We start from the raw sequence: 18,879 nt of genomic DNA on the forward strand, positions 1-18,879 counted from the left end.
TACCTTTGCTGGTTTTACTTCAGCTCCATAGGTCAAACAAGGTAATGAAAATGACCCGTAAGTAACCCTGCATTGCCACCAATCCCTCTTCCTTTTCACAGTCCTAATACTTGAAGAAGTTACAAGCATTGAGGTATTATCCAACTGTTGCCCAATATCCTCCCAAAGTCAATATAGGAGATTCATGATGTCATTTAATCACAACATTAGGATTATGTTCATGAAAACCTATTTGAGGATCCTCCAGAAGACAGGGCCTGGTCGTGAACATTGGGATTTACATTTGGCCCTGATCCTGACATTCTTTCCACACCATTCAGAGGACTCTGAGGTGAAGAGGAAGGACCACAGGTGGTGGTGCTCACAGCTTTCAATGATTTCTGGGATCTACTCAGCTGCTTTGAAAGAGTAGGGATAGGGATTATTTAACAGCATTTCTAACCTCAAGTGTTGCCAAGGAGGAGAGGTGAGGGATAGGAGCATGCCCTATGTCAGGGTCTGCAACTACATTTTTCATCAGCCCTAGCCAACAGTGTCCAAGTTGAGAAGTCATGGAATTCATATTCCAAAACATCTGGAGAGCCACAAGTTGCAGACCCCTACCCTATGTGTATATGTGATGAGAGTAAATGTGCTTAGAAAAGGAAGACATCTACCCTCAACCCTGGGCGAAGGTGCTTAGTTTAGACCTTCTGCTTGCCCATTGTAAAAACAAAACAAGGATTACAGAAAGCAAATAGCTCAAAGGCAGCAGCTAAACCTACCTAGTCTGGGTGCTGCTGTATTATCTGATGAATGAAGAGTGAATGCCGCAACCATCAGAATATAGTACCCCAGATTCTAAGATGAACACAGGGTTGATAAATACAGGGCTGAGGGGGTGCCCAGCAAGAAAACCCCGGCGCATATGATTACAGTGGGAAGAAGTCAGGACCCCACTGGGACTCGTCTGAAAACACTAGGGCCCCAAGGAGGGCAAGCACACTGTAGGACTCTGAGGAGGTGAGCGTTTGAGCAGATGCATGTACTGAAGGAGCTCATCACCCAGAGGGGGCACAGGCTGGAAGCCTACAGGGAACACGTGCCCATCACCATCCCTGTTCCTGTCTTCAACACAGATGCAGGGGAACAGGGATTCTTTTTATTTGCCTGTCCGATCGATGCAATTCACCACTTGTCTATGGACTGGGATGAGAAAGAGGGATATTTGTATTTGAGTATAAACTTCATGGCCTTTAAATTGAAGAGATGTGGATATTCAGAGTCCAAATGCCCTGGTCGAACTGTACAGTGCAATGGTGTGCCATTGCACCGATAACTTGACCCTCCTAGGGACCCGTTAAAATGTTTTGAAACCCAAGAAAACAGCCCACTGTCCGCATATTGCAATGAGTACAGAATGAGTTTGTGTGATAAGTTTTCCAAACTGAGTCACAGAACCTGTTATTCCATTGAGGTCGTCGCCATGGTTGACTATCTCAGTTACGTTCAACATCTTCGGCAATTTCTTTAGGTTGATCTTCTGTTCTATATTGAATCTAAAAAGATAACATAATGACCCATTTAGACATGCGGTATGACTGAGATTCTATTATGTAACTGGATGCTTTTCTCTTCCTCTTTAATAATTGTACAATTGTGCCTTTTCACTTAAAAATATTGAAATAGGTCATGTCGGCAGGTAAGTTCTAAATAAGGGTTCTATGTCTTTTTTAGGCAATTTAATAGGTCGCATTTCTTTTCCTCGAATATTGTTTTTTCCACATTTGTCACCACAGAAAGTGGGGGTAGAGCATCAGCCTCTCCTCCACTGCCCCTCCACTCCTCCCACCCCACCCCAACCAAGTAATATTGCCAGACCTCATCCCACCATCTACAATTTGGTGGTAAACAATCGTGCAAAAAGAATTTGACGAATTGGTGGTCTGGCAAAACACTCACTCCCTACATAAGCAGGCTAACGTCGGTTCAGCACCATAGCAGCAAAGTGACCATTGAAAAAGCACAATCGTAGGGACTGTAATCAAATTAAACAACGAGGCCCCTGCAATACACCTAAAATCCCCAGAATTGTGAAAATATATATCATTACATGACCTGTGACATGATTTTGACTTCCATATTTTCATAATAAATGCAGCCTAAAGCCTCAAATTATTTCCCCACAGGCGCCAGTTGCTCCTGGTTCTATACGCTTCAGCAGGTGAGCCCAATGCCTGTCTTTTCCATCTTTCTCCACTAACCAACCCATCCCACTTTCCCTTTCAGGAGCACAAGAGCGCTTCGAGGTGATCAAAATGGCAGTAGTGCACGGTGTAAATCAACATAACATAGTGATGACTTAGAGAAGGACAGAGCCAAAGAATCACTGTGCAACAGCCAGTAGCAAAGAATGCCACGAATGCCCAATAACAGGAGTTTCCAAGCCCAAATCTCAAGAGCAAAATCCGCTTCATGTTCTCAGGATATCAACACAAAATAAAATGAGAGCACAGTGAATTTGAATGGGAGTTCTTTACAAAGTATGTGGTTATCCTGAATAATTGGTGTGGTCGGTAGGTAGGACTGTACACGGAAAGTCCTGTCCTATAACACACCCAGCTTTGTTTAAACAATTTGAGCACCCTTAGGTATAATGTAGGGGAGGAGTATGTACTTGGCCCACTCAAAGTGAAAGATACAGATCAAGAAATCATCCTAACCATTTCAGGGTTATTCCCAATTTGCTAGTCCCTCTTATGCCAATGGGAATCAGGCATTTGGATATAGCATGTCTAATGGATTTTGTATAAGAGCCCTATCAGTGTAATAAAAAAAACCCATTGTTTATGGAAAAAGGTAACCAGTTTATGGCAAGGTTAATAAGTGGGAATTATATTATAATGGAATGCTGTTGTTTTCTGGAAATCTTGTATGTGTTTAAGGACATGGCAGCCCATTTCCGTGCATCCCTACCAATTGTATACCCTTTGAACACCACGCTTTTATAACACTCGTTTCACATTTTTTCACATCACCACTGGCCAATCCATAACTGAAGAAATAATCTTTGCCTTGGATCTAAAGAATGATAACATCTAATAATGACCCCCATTTAACAGTCCTGGCTTCAAACACTTTGCCAAGTACATGAACATTCGATATTGGAAGACCGCACTGCTATAAGCACAAGCTAACAGTATGGACCATATTGGTGAAATGATTCATGCCTACTCTCAAAAAGGCAGCGCAGAGGCTGGAAGTGCAGCAACATGTACTGGATTAAATACTGTGGTAGTTTTGATGGTCTTTGGAAACACCATGCACAGGGTTCAAATGCATTTCTAGAATCTGGCCTGGTGGACAGATTTTAGGAAACCACCCTAGTTATGAGGAAAGGGAGCTCTGTGAGGTTAATCAAACCCCAATCAAGGTAGGTGGATCATACAAATATATACAATCGCAAGTATGTTCACTTATTATACTTCATAAAATAACTTAAATAAGCAATGCAGGTAAGAACAATTCATGTAGTAAAGATGGGAACCAGTCTCAAGTTCAATATACTAACTTTAGGAGTGCAAACCATAAGATGAAGGGGGCCTTTTGCCCAAAAGTAACAGGGTTCAACACAATGTTTCTCACCAGTATGCATTCTCTGCAGAAAAGAGGCATTGGGCATGTGGTAGTTGTTAGTTTTAAAATAATGCAAAGTTCAACAACAATTTGGCAGTAACTAGTTAAGTTCTCTCCTTTCTTACATACCCAAGGCTAACCCAGGGGCAGGATACCCGACTCAGGTTCGACGACCAAAGGTGAGTGGAGGGGAGAAAGGAGACAAAAGGGCTTGATCCCAATGCTATCCTACGGAGTACGGGGGGAACAGGCACACTGATGCTTACTTACCCCCGACTCAGATGTTCCCAAATGTCTTTTTGGATCATCTGGGGTCACTGGGAGCTCGATCTTCCAACCTTTGTTCTGGTGAGAGGTGCCCAAGAGTTGCTGCTTTGAGGAGTCTCCTGGTCGGATGCATCTGCAAGATGCAACCTCTGTCGGCAAAGAAATGCAAGAACCACTGATGCAGACCTCTTCAGGACACTTCACAGGATCGAGGAAGGAGAGTTCCAGCATCGATCATCGTTTGCAGGCGATAACAGGTGTCCTTCTAGTCACTTTCACAGGAGCTGCTCCAGGACAGGTTTCCCTGAAATCGGGATGCTGAAATTCGAGGAGAAGGTGACTTGTGACACAGGCTGGCAACCACCAAAGTTTTCATTCCACCAGTCACTTCAGAAGGCTCTGGATGGCTGAATCCTCAGGAAGGCACTGCGACTAGTTGGTGCCACTAGTCCACGGGCTGAAGCACCACTCAGGGTCTTCAGAGATTAGTCAGGGGAGCAGGGCTTCACTGGGTCAGACACTGGAGAGCATGCTATGCCACTGCAGGAGGCATCTTCATATCACCAACTGGATGTTCTTCTTCAGGGGATTCTTGGCTTCAATGTAATTCTAAAGAAAACGCTGCAAGAGTCCTCCTTTTATCCAAGAATTGAGCTCGAAGCAAGTCCAAGCCTGCCAACGGTAAGGATCTACATCATTCAAACAGTCAGTAGTTGTCCAATCAGGAATAACTACTGGTTTCACATCTTCCCCAGACGCAGATTTACTGTCTCCAATGATGTGGACTGGTACTAAACATTCCATGCCCCCTTTCTGAGCCACACACACAAAGGCTCAGTAGTCAGCTAAAGCTCAGCTTTCACAGGCAAGTGCATGACCTTATAAGGCATTTCCGGACCTGGCAAGGAAGGAAGAAGGCAAAACAGCACCATGGCCAAAGAACAAGCGAAAATCTCATGGTCCAGCCATTTTAGGGCAGTTGCCATGTTCTGTAAGCATACGCAGTAAACATGAATGCGCAAACAACCAAAAATAATACAAAAACAGTACAATTGTAACTGCTGCACCAGCTTGTCTTTCGGCACATATAAAAGTAACCAAAAATAATATGTGTTATCCCCATTGCACTGCACTATAAATTGGTGGTGCAATAGTAATTGGTGCAAGAATTCAAAAGGGAAAGCAAGTTTCCCAGTACCAAAAGACTAAAGTAAAGATCAGTTTCCCCATAACAATAGGCAAGGGATGTGAAGCTGAAGGCTTTACTTCCCTTCAAAAAGTCAGGACACGATCACAAATCACATGGGGTTCCATAGAAAACTATGGGGCGAAAAGCTGCAAAAAGCAAATCTTTCTGAACACACAGCTGCACAGGAGAATGCCCATCGCCTCTGACATTTGATCAGTGGGCCAACCAAGTCTTTTCCAATGGTTACGGACTGATAATGACACTGATCCCAAAATTCAGGGCTGATGTAGCAAATTACAGTTGAAAGAATGGACAAGGTAGTAGCTAGAAATGTACACATTAAGAATAATGATGAAATATTGGTGTACTAACAGCAACATCAAAATCCAACAGGAATCTGATTAAAGTAACCTGTAGAAAGGGTACTATGCCTGTATGTATAGCATTCCTATAGCGCAAACATAACTTGCTTGCGAGTGGTAGCATGGCCATAGCATCAGTGCAGGGCTGTATCATAACTCACAACATGTCACATAAAGCTTACCATGGAGGCAGAAGACTTAGTGGGGCCATATTATGGAAACAATGTTGCACAGTATTGGCACTGGAGCAAAAATTAACCTAGTGCAAAAAGCATATTCTTTCAACGCATTTTTGCCCCAGGGCGAAGTTTATCCTTGTACTAATACTATTCTGTATTAGCACTAGGGCATACTTGGGCATGGTGCATAAATACATTGAAGTCATAGATCTTTGCCCGAAGGCAAAGTTTGCCTTAGTGCTAATACTGTGCAACATTGCACTTGCACTAGTGCAAACTTTCTGTAATCTGGCCCCTGGAAAATGAATACATGTTTCCCTCACATAGTTTGAGATAGTGCAGGGAACTCCCCGAGGAACACCCTGGACCACACCAGCCCAGACCCAATGATTAACAGGTACTACCCGCTGTCTACAATGCTCCAATCAAATGTGTTACTAGGGACCCTCAAAAAAGGGGGATTGGTTCCACTAACGGACACTGGGCCTCATTCCCGAGGTGGGCGGTAAGGGGTAAATCACGCCAGTGAGGGTGCTGGTGCTGTTAACCACTTACCACCGCATTACGAGGTCCTATAGCGGATCCCGCTAAGGGCAGCTGGTTTTATCAGGAGCCCTTAGTGGGAGCCGCTAAAGGACCAGCATGCTAACAACGGGCCCGTTATTAACGGGCCCGTTGTTAGCATGGTCCCCATTCCCATTGAGCCCTATGGGGAAATACCGGGTCCTCCAAGGTTGGAATGACCTGGTAATTCCCCATTAAGGGAACCCGGACCCGGTATGCGGTAAGGGAGTAGCCATGGCGCTAGTAGCGCCATGGCTACCTCCAACCTTGGAATGAGGCCCACTGACATGCAGTGGCAGCCCATCAATATTGGGTGATGGGCTAGAGCTGTCCCATTATGGAAAGGACACTCCTGGTGTCATGTAAAGCACTCCCATCAGTCCATTGATGAGCAGCACTCAGCATGACAGTGCCACTTCCTGCCTGCGGGGACCGTGCATTCCCACATGAGGGACTAAGGGGCATCTGACTCCGCAGGAAGAAGCAGTTTCTTTTTTCTCCTGGCACATAACGGGTCATGAGAGTGTTTGCATGAAGACTCAATTCAGGGAGAGAAGTTGTCAATCACTTGCCTCCCTGCTTCCTGTTCCCACGCAAGGATCCGAAGAGATGCTATAGCCAGGAATGAAGCTCAGTGTCAGAGTGTATGTGCGTGTGTGAGTTTGTTGTGTGTTTGATTATCAATGCTCATGAATGTGTGTGATTGTTGGGGAAGCAACAAGGCAGTTTTGGGGGCAATGAAAACAACATGGGGCACAGCCGTGGCCCTTTGTGCCACTTTAGGCCAGAACCAGAACAGGGAAATAGAGAGAGAGAGAGAGGGGGCTAGATGAGTAATGTGGCTGTGAAGGTCACATGGGGCAGAATGTACACAATGAGAGACTTGCAGTTGGACAGAACCACAGCAGTGAGAGTTAGAGGGGGTAGAACCTAAGCACAGATTGTGGTGCATGGGAAAACCATTAGCAGAACCTAGGAACTGAGAGCCACCAAGGGGATGAACATGGGAACTGAGAGAAAAATATTCTGGGAATTCGACACTGAGAGCAACAATGAGGATAAATGGAGTCAGTGAGGGCCATGCTTAAAATAATTTGAGCGCAGAGAGAAGCATTGGGGAAGAATTTTAGTAGTAGTGAGGGTCCCATGAGGTAGAACGGAGTGGGGCCTTGGAGACACTTTGGGGAAGAATAGTGTGACTGATGGGTATATCTGGGAAATTACAGTAACATTTATTTATTTATTGTGCATTTCTAAGGCTCGTATACATCAAGTAAATTGCGTTCCAAAGCGTCCACATGGCAAGGGGGGCGGGAGGAATGGGAATGAAAGGAAAATATAATAGCAATGAAGAGAAAGAAAGACGCGCCCCGTCTAGGCCATGTGAGCATTCAGAACGTGCAAGTGCAGAGAGAGAGAAGGGACGAGGCACGAAGTAAGTGCTCAGTGTTCCACGGAGGGAAGTGCTAGGGCGTACGTTTGCAAGCAGCTGTTAAGTGCCTGGCAGAGATCAATTGGTAAGTGTGGTCAACTGCCAATAAAATAAGTGTAGGCCCGTGAGACAGAACAAGGCAGTTGGCGCGCAAAGGCAAGTGCAGGGAGTGCATGGAGGCGGGAGGGAGGCAAGGCTAGGACCCAGAAGGAAACATAAGGGCCCTGGTCACCAATCTGAGCGTTAGGGTAGAACAGGAAACTGAGTGCAAGACTGGGGCAGAACTGTAGCAGTGAGAGACACATTAGCGAGTACTGGGGTTTGCCAGAGTGAAATGGGGTAGCAATGAGGCAGGGAGGGTCAAATGGATCAGAATTGGTGCAACACGCAGCATGAAAATGTGTTTTAGAGAGGCAATGCCAAATACATCGTTGAGAAAGGCCGCATCATTTTGTTTGGTCACAACCAGCATCAAAGGGGGCATTACTGTCCTGTATTATTTTGTATTATTTCTTTGACAATTCATTAATTACTAAATAAGCAAAGTAGGAAAACATCAAACATTTTGAGGATTATAAAATACACCATCCCTACATTAATGCAACCACATACACACATGATCTGCTACTATTCACTAGTGAACTATATCATCTTAGTAATACAAATGCACACGATTACAAGTACTAAAAGGCCTTGGGGTCATGCAATAACTAAAGTACTTCAAGAATATAAAGTGCATAACGTTCAAAAACCACACACGGTAAGGAAAAGATCACAACATATCATAATAGTTCTCATAACATTTAAGCCGACGCTGTGTAGGCTCCCGATTTCATTTGCGCCCAAGCAGCATTGAAAATGGCTTTACAGTGGCAATGCTTGCATACATTCTTGTGACATGCCTCATAATTGTCTTTGGGTAAAACCACCTTGAACAGTGGCTGTGTTGAGCGATATGTTATTAAAATAGGGCCCATGATTCTCATTGAGCAAACACTGCATGCACATGTATTTAGCAGGTGACAGCAAAGGAATGGATTGGTGGCACAGGCCCCATCATTCTGTTAGGTATGAGTGGCATGAACATTTGTTTAACAGAAGTGATGTTGACGTTTGTTTTTGAGTCCTCTTTAGGCACAACCAGCATGGAAGGCGGGAATCACTGGCATGTATTGTTGTGACAGGCTGCATAGTTTTCTTTTTCAACAGCCAGCATGAAAGAGGGGCAGCGCCGGAATATATAGAGACAGACACGTACAATACAGGTATAACGGCCCCAAGGACACCTCTGATCTCTACCAACTGCACGTGCTGGGGTCGGAGTGACAGGTCAGAGGGCTATTAGTGCCTCCCCTTATTGCTAACCCCAGACATTGTTGGTGAGGCAGTTCAGGCATGAGGTCAAGACTGGTGTCCAATCCGCAGTTACAGAAGAAGATGGGGTAGTTCCTGTCCAATGACAGCAGTCGTGACTTTTCAGTACCAGGATATGAGGGAAATAATGGAAGAGATAGCAAATATTTCCTCCCTCCCTCCTGGCTTCCTGGAGAGGATGGAGGGGTCCTTTGAACAGCATGGAGCATGGGCTGCCAAGGCAAATTCCCCCAATCTCCACCATTAAGGAGTCTATGACCATCAGCCCCCATTGAAGTCCCTCACAAGTGGTTCGTCTCCCCACTAGAAGTCTCCTTGCTGGGGAAGATACGTTGGGTTCCAGTTCATGGGTGTGTTGGCCATGGGTGTGTGTTGTTAGGATGGGGTTGTTGTCGTGGCTAAGAGGAGGTGTTGTTTGGTAAGGGGTCTTGGTGGTCTATTACAGTGTTGTAAGGAATGGGGAGTTGATGGGCTGGGGGGAGTTGGGCATTCAGACAAGTGTCAGGGAAATACCTGTCTTAGAAACAAAATAGCGGCTGACAACAGTTATATTTACAGTAAATGGATTGTGAAGACAAACGCTATCTCCTTGTCATGTATGGGCACTGGCATTGCAGTCAGAAAGAATGTGTTCACAAGGGCCTGGTGCATGGGCGCCCCATCTCCTGAATCACACTCACAATGTTGGTGCGTTTCTTCCTTCTCCCCGTTTTCCTCCTACAAGTCACATAGTCTAGGATTCTTATCATCTGGCTTAGGCATGGACTACCAGTGTCTGCAGAGGATGATCCTCTTTCCAACCTTCTTGGCGCTGTAGTGCAGGGAACAGCCTGTACAATGTGGGCACCGGAACATGTCCTTCTGGAGTCCAAATACCTTCTCTAGGGGGGCACAATCGGGATTATGTGCCTGTTAAGCGTTCACATCGTGCTGATTGCAAGGTGAGGTTAAGGAGTCGTGTCAGGAATGAGTATCCGGAGTCACATGTAGTGTTCAATTCTATATTATCATGCAATGCCATCCATATTAATGTGGTCTTAATCCGGTGCATTGTGTATGGAGGGAGTTTGAATGTCATTTAGTCTCCTCTACTCATCCCTGGTATGGGATTGGCACTGCCATCATCATTTAATGCCATTAAACGGATAGAGTTCAGCAATGGAAAGGTAAGTCGAGCATTGTTAGGGGCATATGATGGTGTGGGGGTCAGAGTGATTTACTCCTGTAACATCGCTGGCAGCCATGAACTTGGGCAAAGAGATGTACTGCGAGAATATGGAGTTGTATGTTGGTTGTTGGTTGTGTAAAAAGTGGACACTGCAGTTTGGGATGCCCAGTCTGGCATTGCATGTCTTCAGAACATTGAGGGAGGTCTGCTATTCTGCTGATTCCTAAACATGTTGTCCCTTTAATAGGGTATCATCGTGGCACAATGTGTGCAGTCCAGTGCACCCAGCACATTGGGCAAGCCAGCAAATAGAAGTTGGTTTTGCAGCATTCATTTTAGCCTGTATAGTAGGGCAGGGCATGCATCCATGAGCTTGGGGAAAGAGAGCATCCATGGTCTACCCAGCAGAACAGAAACTGTTGATTGTGACTTGTCATGTAGCAGTCCAGCATCAGGCTGAACTGCCCCTGTGGCTCATAAGTAAATGCACGCTAGTAACTTGTGTTGAGGGAGTATATCAGTGGGTGTCCATATGTTGCGCTCAACATCAACGTATATGAGCTAGATGATGGACATGACAGAATCCCGGACAGTCTATGTAGCGTGTAAATCTGTTCATTGCTGAGCTTCTAGAAAGATAGCCCTGCCCTTGCAACAGGACCAAGACTCCTTGTCCTTCTACTTTGAGCCAACTGTCACCTCTCTTCCTTTCTCCAGTGCGCATCTACTCCATCACACAAATGCATGAAACTTCCTGACCTGTTTGTGAATAACTCCAGCCCTGCACATTTTGCTCCACAGAAGGAAGCCACAGCTCTGGCCCTTTACACCCTTTAAAAGTTATTGCCGGCATCTTGGCCTCATTTGGGTCCACCTGTCTATCATTGCGTCCAGGTGTTTTTTAATCTATATTTTCAATCCCCCTTCCGAAGTAGGCCATATATCTAAATATCATACTATATAATAAAAGGCCAGATGTATGTTGTCCGAAGCCGGCCTGCGTGCTTCAGCTGTTATCACCGCTAGAGGAAGCTGTTGCCTTACGTATCCCACAATAAAACTTTAAGTTCATTTTACAGGCGAACAAAATGTGTATTTCAACAATGACAACATTCAATTAGCTGCAGAAAAGGCCCAAGACAGGGATAACACTTTAACAGCATACTTCAAGTTGCATACACTAACGAAATATATACATTTAAAAAAACATATAGACAGAAATTTATTTGATTAAGAACTATTTCTCTAACACAATAAATTACTTTTGTTTTAATTTACTTATGTATTATGTAATTATTCATTGTAATATTTCTTGGTATGTATTATTATATCAATAATATACTTCACGTATGTTTCCATTTTTATTTGACTACAATTTACTTTATTTTATGATCTTATGTCTACTTTGAATCATGCTGCACGTGAATTGTATTACTCTGACATCCCTCAACAGTATATATTTGAGTCTAACACCGTAAGTGGAATCCAAGGTTACTACTGCACGTAAAAGGAGCACAATCCTTTACATTTTTCTTTCTACTAACATAAATTATATCAAAATACCCCACATAATATATTTACACTCTGAAAATGTCTTCCTTTACGCGCATTAGCCAGTGTACACTAGTATGATATAAGAGTGTATTGCGGTTCGCCAGTTGGCTGATTTATTTTTCTGATTTTTTAAGTCTTTTTTCACATGCAGCATTTGGACACACAAGCAGTTTGGGGCCGGATATTGTCCCTAGAACAATATTGGCTCACCCGGAAGCCATTAACACCACCTTTTAGCTGAAGAGTAAATGAGTACTTTTGGGATCATTCAGTCGTATAAGGCCATAAAGGTTGTATGGTGTGTTTTAGGAAGACACTGCAAGCAGCATTCTCTGGAAACAAGTTATGGGCCATAATCAGACAGGCAGAAAAAGTGACACTTGAAATAGCACCTGTGTTTACCATTACTGACAAATGTTCATTGAGGGGCCAAGCAAAGTAGAAAAAGGCTTGGTCCCCGACCTATCTGCCTTTAGAAAATGGTTCTGCTGGATTTCACGAGAACGGCATTTTCATTCCTATTAAATGTAAAGGAAAATATACATATTTTAAATTGGAAAATATACATATTTTAAATTGGTAATTTGAAAACAGATGCTTTTTTCACATTCAAATCCCTCTTTCAAGTACGTTAGTCTTTGGCACAACTTATGTGTTCTCGATTTCATAACTATTAATACATTTGACAGTTTGTAAATGAGCCTCCAACGAGTCTTCCTGAGGTTTAATGGCTCTTCGAGCAGCGTGGGTGGTGGAGATGATACTTTTCCGCCTACGTATGATATGAGAATTGTTTCTTTGAGCATGCATTTCTGTGGTTCTTTCCTTCCTAGAGCATGTTCGAGAGATGCCGGTCTCTGGCTGACACAGCTGTGCTTAATGGGACACTGCCTGTGAATGTGGCAGCTCGGTGGCTTTATTCGCAGGTTCTGCTTGGGATCATTGAAGTTAAAAGTGTGATTTCCTCTGTGAACGTGTGCACGCCCACAACGTCTCGCTTGATCCTTGAGTCTGTGGTGAAATCTCTTGATAAGGGGCTGGGGTGAGAGATCGTCATGTTTCTTTTCCTTTTTATCCAGAGAACAAATGCCCCACTCGCCTAATTAAGTGAAGCCAAGCCCTGAGGTGATATTGCATCAGATGGGTTAAATATTGCCAGGGAGAGTCGGCAGCAAACCTGGAAATGTAGCTGCCCCAGCCTAATTGGCTATGACAACATTGACAAATATATCCAGTTAAACAAGACCGAGTACAGTTGGTCCTCGGGGTAAAGAACTATTGCGCAGACCATAGCGGGTCTGATGTGACCTTTTCAGGGCAATCACAATACATAGCTGCCGACAGCAATCATTTCCCTTTCATATTTCATGACATCGCTCAATGGAGATCCTCAAGCTCAAAATCCTCTGAGAATGTAATTAGACTAAGAACGACGGTTATCGTCGGCAACTCTGGCAATATCAGGCTACGCCGGGGCAAGAAAAGAAGGCATGACGGCGCTCACTGTGAGTGCTACAGTCAAAGCCTTTGAAATAAAACCATTGCTGAAAAACTTACAAGATTTACAGAAACTCGACAGACTTTGTGAAGTCATCAATTCTACTCAAGCGCTTCTCAATACCAAGGTGTCCTTTTTAGACTAAAAGTCACATCGTTTTTAAAGGTATGCCTGATAGATCGTTGACACTTTATCTTAAGCCACCCATACCAGCAAATTCAGTTCTATAGTAGCCAACCCCTTGCCTCCTTCCCCCATATTCCTTAATTCCTGAATAATCTGTCCAATGTGAGGATTTTTACTTGGTCTATGTCTGATTGATTCATTGATTTTATTTTTTGAAAGAGCAGTGCATTCACCTAATACAGGCCGCTTGCAGCTGAGATGTGTACAAGAAAAGCAGAGATTACAAGAAACCGAGAGAAAAGAGCAAGAGAGGCCAAGTAAAAACAATGAAATCCATGGTGAACGGAAATAAAGACGAAATTCAGAATTACCAGTCCAGACAGATGAATGCAAACGGGAAGTCTACTGCATTGCTTGCGCAATAGAGAAGTAATATTCATCTTGGTAGTTTGCACAGCGCACGCCACTGCGCTATTTGCCTCAGCCTTGAACGAGCTGACACTAGAATTCAAATGTTAACTTTTCAGAGGATCTCTGGGAACCAGACATAGAGAACAGAAGGGACAGAGGAAACAGGAACTCACGGTTATCAAATGGTGTCAGGAGACAGAAGACATAGAGAAACAATTCAAACCACCGGCAATCCACCCTGCCAGCAGAAAAGTTGCAGACATGGAGGTGGCTCGACCAATACCCCTCTGTTAAACTGGTTGTAGTCCAATGCATTGGCAGATAAGGCGGTTGCACTGCTACATTCCTTCTGTTACGAAGGGTACACGTGGATGGTCGATTCATTACGTTACTCCCAAGATGGTGCCGTACGCACAGGGTGTCGGTCCAGGGTTCCCGCAGTTACCTGAGGATACTCCGCCCACATATCGGGATACAGTACATCAGCAACCTGAACGGAAGCCGCAGTGCGTTGCTACTGCCTTTAGTGGTTACGCTCCGTAATTTATCGTCTAGGAAACCCTCAATCCAGTTATTTCGATATCTTGCTATCTACACGATTCCTATACTAACCCTCTCTTCCAATCCCTATTTTCCTTCCAGACAAACACCACCCGCCCAATTCCGTGTGAGCCGAACGGAAACTGCTACACCGGCAGACCCGGCAAGCCTTAGCATTTATGACATAGTAGGTCTTGTTCCTTTCTGTCTTCAATCACTTCACACAATAGGGCCATAGTGTCTTAACCTCTCCTCACTTTCTTCAATACCATTCAGATAACCGCCTGCACTCGGACTTCAAGTCCCAGCATACACTTCCACTCTTCTAATTTGAGTAGTACCATATCGCAACTCGGTAGGTGGGGAACAAAACAGTCTGCTCTTCCAACAGTCACATCCGTAATATCTACATACACTTACCTTCTTTCTTTATTTGTCTTTAAAGCTCCCGCGACCCGCTGAGCTCTCCCGGTTCTCATCTCCGGATTCCCGATACAACTTCTTCCGCTATCCGGAAGTACTACTACAGCGAAACAACGGCAATATCAGCTCTTACGACAGAGACTCCCGATCCACGCTTACAAGCCACACAGGGTTTTTTCCCCTTACGAGGGTTTCCCTGCGACATCCTCTGTTTGCCGTGTCGGAGGCAAGGAGAGGGTGAAGTAGGTAAAGTCTCTATCTCTGCACGTCATTTCCGAAGACCAGGTAATACTCTACTTTGTTTCGTTGTTATTGTGGGGTAAACACTGAGTAATAAACCAGTTCTCTGAGAATCTTGTGATAATGTGACACCTTCACTCTTGCAACAGGGTTTCCTCCTGGTGCCAAGCTTGTCTAGAGTCTGTTCAGGAATCGCTCATCTCTGCTCAGAGGGGTCGCAACTGCATTGCGTCTCGGAGCTCCCAAGTTGTCTTGTCATTGCCCACAACCTCCTGAGCTCCCAGCTCATTTTCTTCTGGACCCTCCAGTTGCCAGATGCAGCCAATATCCTGTGCTCTTTTCAGGCACTTATTACCTGCTCCCCTTATCCCCAGCACTAACATCTTTGGGGAATGTTCCCTTTAATTAATATTGTTCCGTTGTACTCGAAATCAGTCCGATAGTGAAGAAATTGTCACACGGGTCTGAAATATCCTCTTCCTCAAAAGAGGACTCTGTCTCTCCTCCCTCCCCTTCCTTCTCACCTTTATTCTTCCACTTAGGATCCAGCTTCTTCCTCCCTTTACTCCCGGGGTTCTCCTTTTTTTATGTAGATAAGGGCGTCCACGGAAGGACGCCACAGCACAACCATATAGGTGGGCTGTGGACGATCCTCCTTGGCCGCCAAAATTGGGGAAAAAGCCAGTGGCACAAAAAACCCCAACGAGGCTTTCTAGATCTGAAGACGGGCAGTCACCGGTATTAAAGATGATGAGGATTCCGGGAGTCAATGAAAATAAATCAATACCCACAGAGTAGGCACTAGAGAAGTAGTAGGTGGGCAGGCAGTATCCGGTACACGGGCAGGCAGAGGGGCACAATAACGTTAGGCAAAGGCAGTCCGTAGGCAGGCAAGTGGTTCAGGTACACGGGCAGGAAAATAAGGTCCAAGATCGAAAGGCAAAGGCAGCCCGTAGGCAGGCAAGGATCCGTTACACGAAAAGAATAAATGAAGACAGAGCAACTAAGGAAAGCAGAAACGGGGAAAGCAAGAGCAAGGACAGACACGACCGGGAGAGAAAGGGTAGTGGGAGGAACTGTAGGGTGTCCTGACCCACGTTTAAGCTACCCTGCTACAACATTTGGTGCTGTGGGCTTAGGAAATTCAAGATGGCGGAAAACCCACATGTGCGCCGAAATCCAGGAAAGCTGCGCAGTTGTGCGCACACCAAAATGGTTACCTAACTTGCCACCCACCAGGGTAAAGAAAGGTCTTTGTTAACAAAATCCACTTTTACTGATGTCAAAAAGTTGCTGAAATCGTGACTCATTGGACCACTTTAAAGATTCAACCCTTTTTGTGGGGTTCCACATAACCATCTTACTGTAAGGAGCCCCATCAAAACAATGTTAAGCAAGGATTTACTACCATGTAAGAACCATTCCTGTTTAGAATGCATTAATCCAAGAAAATCCCAAAAATGGGTGCAGTACCAGTACTCACCACTATCCAAAAGCCGGCGTTTTAAAACCCACTGTGTGTTTTTCTGAAGGCAAGCAAAATGCCTATTTCAAACCTTGCAACATGTGCAAAATATTCACTGAACACCAGCAGACATTTGGCAGAATGGAGTTTTGTGTGCCTACAAAATCTGGGAAATGAAGAGCCCAAAAACAATGCTTATAACAAAAATGCTATGGAGTCAGCAGCTTAAGCCTAGCTGCAACTGGATTTAAAACCACCAAAATCGAAAATGTTAAATTAAATGAGTGACCTATGTTTGGTGTCACATGCCTTTGTAACTGTTGAAATGTCATAGTTTTGCACTTAGAATCAGCATTCTAGCTGCATGTGTAAAATTACAAGTTATTTTAAAAGCAACAAAAAGTTAGCTGAAGGTCTGGCTTAAGGAACTTGATTTTGCCTAGCAACGGATCCCATCAGGAGTGAAACTTGAGTCACAACTATGTTCCCAGGCCAATGTTCCTTTTGCTGCCCACACTAAGGATATGCCATCTATCTGATAATTGAATTTCCTGTGCTCTGCCAGAGAGTGAACAAAGCCCTCTCCACTCAGGCAAAGGTTTTTATTACAGACGTCGTAAAAAGTGGCTTCCTCCTGGAGAAGCTGGGAGGGGCACTGCCTGTGAGAAGCAAGCTGGCTTGGCAGAAACTGGAAAGACTGGTTTCTGTACCATGTGACCTGAAAAGACACACCCCTGCAGCAAGGATATGGTTTTATAAAAAGGGGGATAATTCATAGTGCGGACATGTGAAAATTTTATAAATGATACCATAATTCTTGTGATTTTTCTGCCCACAGTTTAAGACGTGGTAGGAACCGGTGGTATGTTCAGGGGGGTTTTAGCGGAAAAGTGGATATTACTCTAAATGTGTGCATGTTAAAAATCTGAAACTTCATCAGTTAATGTCCCTACCCCCTGCACACATGTATGTAAAGTTGGGTCCATGTCGGAAATTGAAAAAGCAGTTAAAAAGTCAATTATGTACACTCTTTGAATGCAAGCTCCGAGAATGAGCAGATTTGGACATAGACATGGCTAAATTCAGCCACACCATGTATATGTAATTTTAAACAACTGTGTAACTCTGAAGTATGGATTTTGATCATATATATATTTGGGTGCACAGATGATAAGGGAGGTTGTTTCAAGAGATCATAAAATGACATCAATCTGACTCACAGTTCAGTTTGCCAATCAAGCGGAGGAATGGAAGCCTGACCAATGACGAATGAGAGGGGCAAGTCTAGTGATGCAACACACACACCCATTCTCAAGAAACAGATAAAAGCAGAGAGTCAGGACACATAGAGACATTCAATTTCATCTGCCGCTGGAAGCCCTGCCGGAAAAATCCATACTTACCTCCATCAAACTCCAGAAAGCCAAACTAGAGACTTCAATCTATCCAGAGCAGAGACCAGACCAGAGAGAAAGCAGTGCTGTGCCTAGCAGAGACCAGACCAGAGAGAAAGCAGTGCTGTGCCTAGCAGAGACCAGACCAGAGAGAAAGCAGTGCTGTGCCTAGCCGAGACCAGACCAGGCGCTGTGAGCAGAATCCGGAAAGACCTGACCAGACTGAAGATCGTGACCAAGTCGCTTTCCTGTTCAAAATCTCTTGTGAGTACTTAGCAAAACTCAGAACACATCTCTTAGTTTAAATTCATCTAATTCAATCTATTTAACCTAAGTAGAACTGCCTCCTATCTGTCACCTGTCATTTCTAGTAAAATTTGTCATTTTGAAAAAGTGTGCGTTTAAAATTTACAAAACCAAAAACGACCTTTACTAAATTACTCATATCTCCGCAACCGTTTGGGCTAGAGACTTGCAATAACTTTCATTTGGAAGCTGAGATCCCAGGCTTTCCTAGGACCCCAAAACGGTAGAGATAGTCCTTGCGGTTCCTTTGTAATAGCGCTCGGCGCATCCGCAAATTTTGCCGCGATTTGCAATTTCTTCACATGTAAAAAAAACTGCTGCTGCCTGATTTCATTTGCCAGAAATTCGTTTAACCTGCTAACTATCCCTGCATCATTGCTAGTGTGAGCCTGGACTAATATTAACTAGATACCACTCATCCTGAACCTCTAAAAGGGAATTAAGAGCGTTTCCAGCATATTTCTCATTCATTGCTAGCACCTATCAAAGCATTTGCCTGTGTTTTCAAACTTCTGTTTAAGCTTGCTGGATTGAACTGAATTACAGTTGATTGCATTTCTGAGAACTGTGTGTTTTCCTTCCATTTCCTTGCCTTGCATCAAGGGGGGGAGGGGAGTAGCCAGAGAAAAGTGATTACATTGTTTGGTTGAAATCATATTGCGTATTTTCTGTACTGCATTCATTGAATATTGCATCCACCTGAGCCTACATAAAGCATCCTCTACCACATTATACTTTTGTTCCTATTTACCAGTGTGCTACCTTATCCATT

General features: G+C 44.3%; 1 protein-coding gene across 1 annotated transcript in view; it reads right to left on the minus strand.

The window, feature by feature from the left end:
- Nucleotides 1–1,339: 1,339 nt before the first annotated feature.
- SERPINI2 (serpin family I member 2) overlaps nt 1,340–18,879 on the minus strand; it is a 182,613-nt gene continuing 165,073 nt past the window's right edge. Inside the window, 1 exon segment of the mRNA XM_069620228.1 lies at nt 1,340–1,538. Within this exon segment, the coding sequence (XP_069476329.1) occupies nt 1,340–1,538 (199 nt within the window).

Source organism: Ambystoma mexicanum, chromosome 10, assembly GCF_040938575.1.
Source record: "Ambystoma mexicanum isolate Mex_15411 chromosome 10, UKY_AmexF1_1, whole genome shotgun sequence".
In the NCBI taxonomy this organism is placed as follows: Eukaryota; Metazoa; Chordata; class Amphibia; order Caudata; family Ambystomatidae; genus Ambystoma; species Ambystoma mexicanum.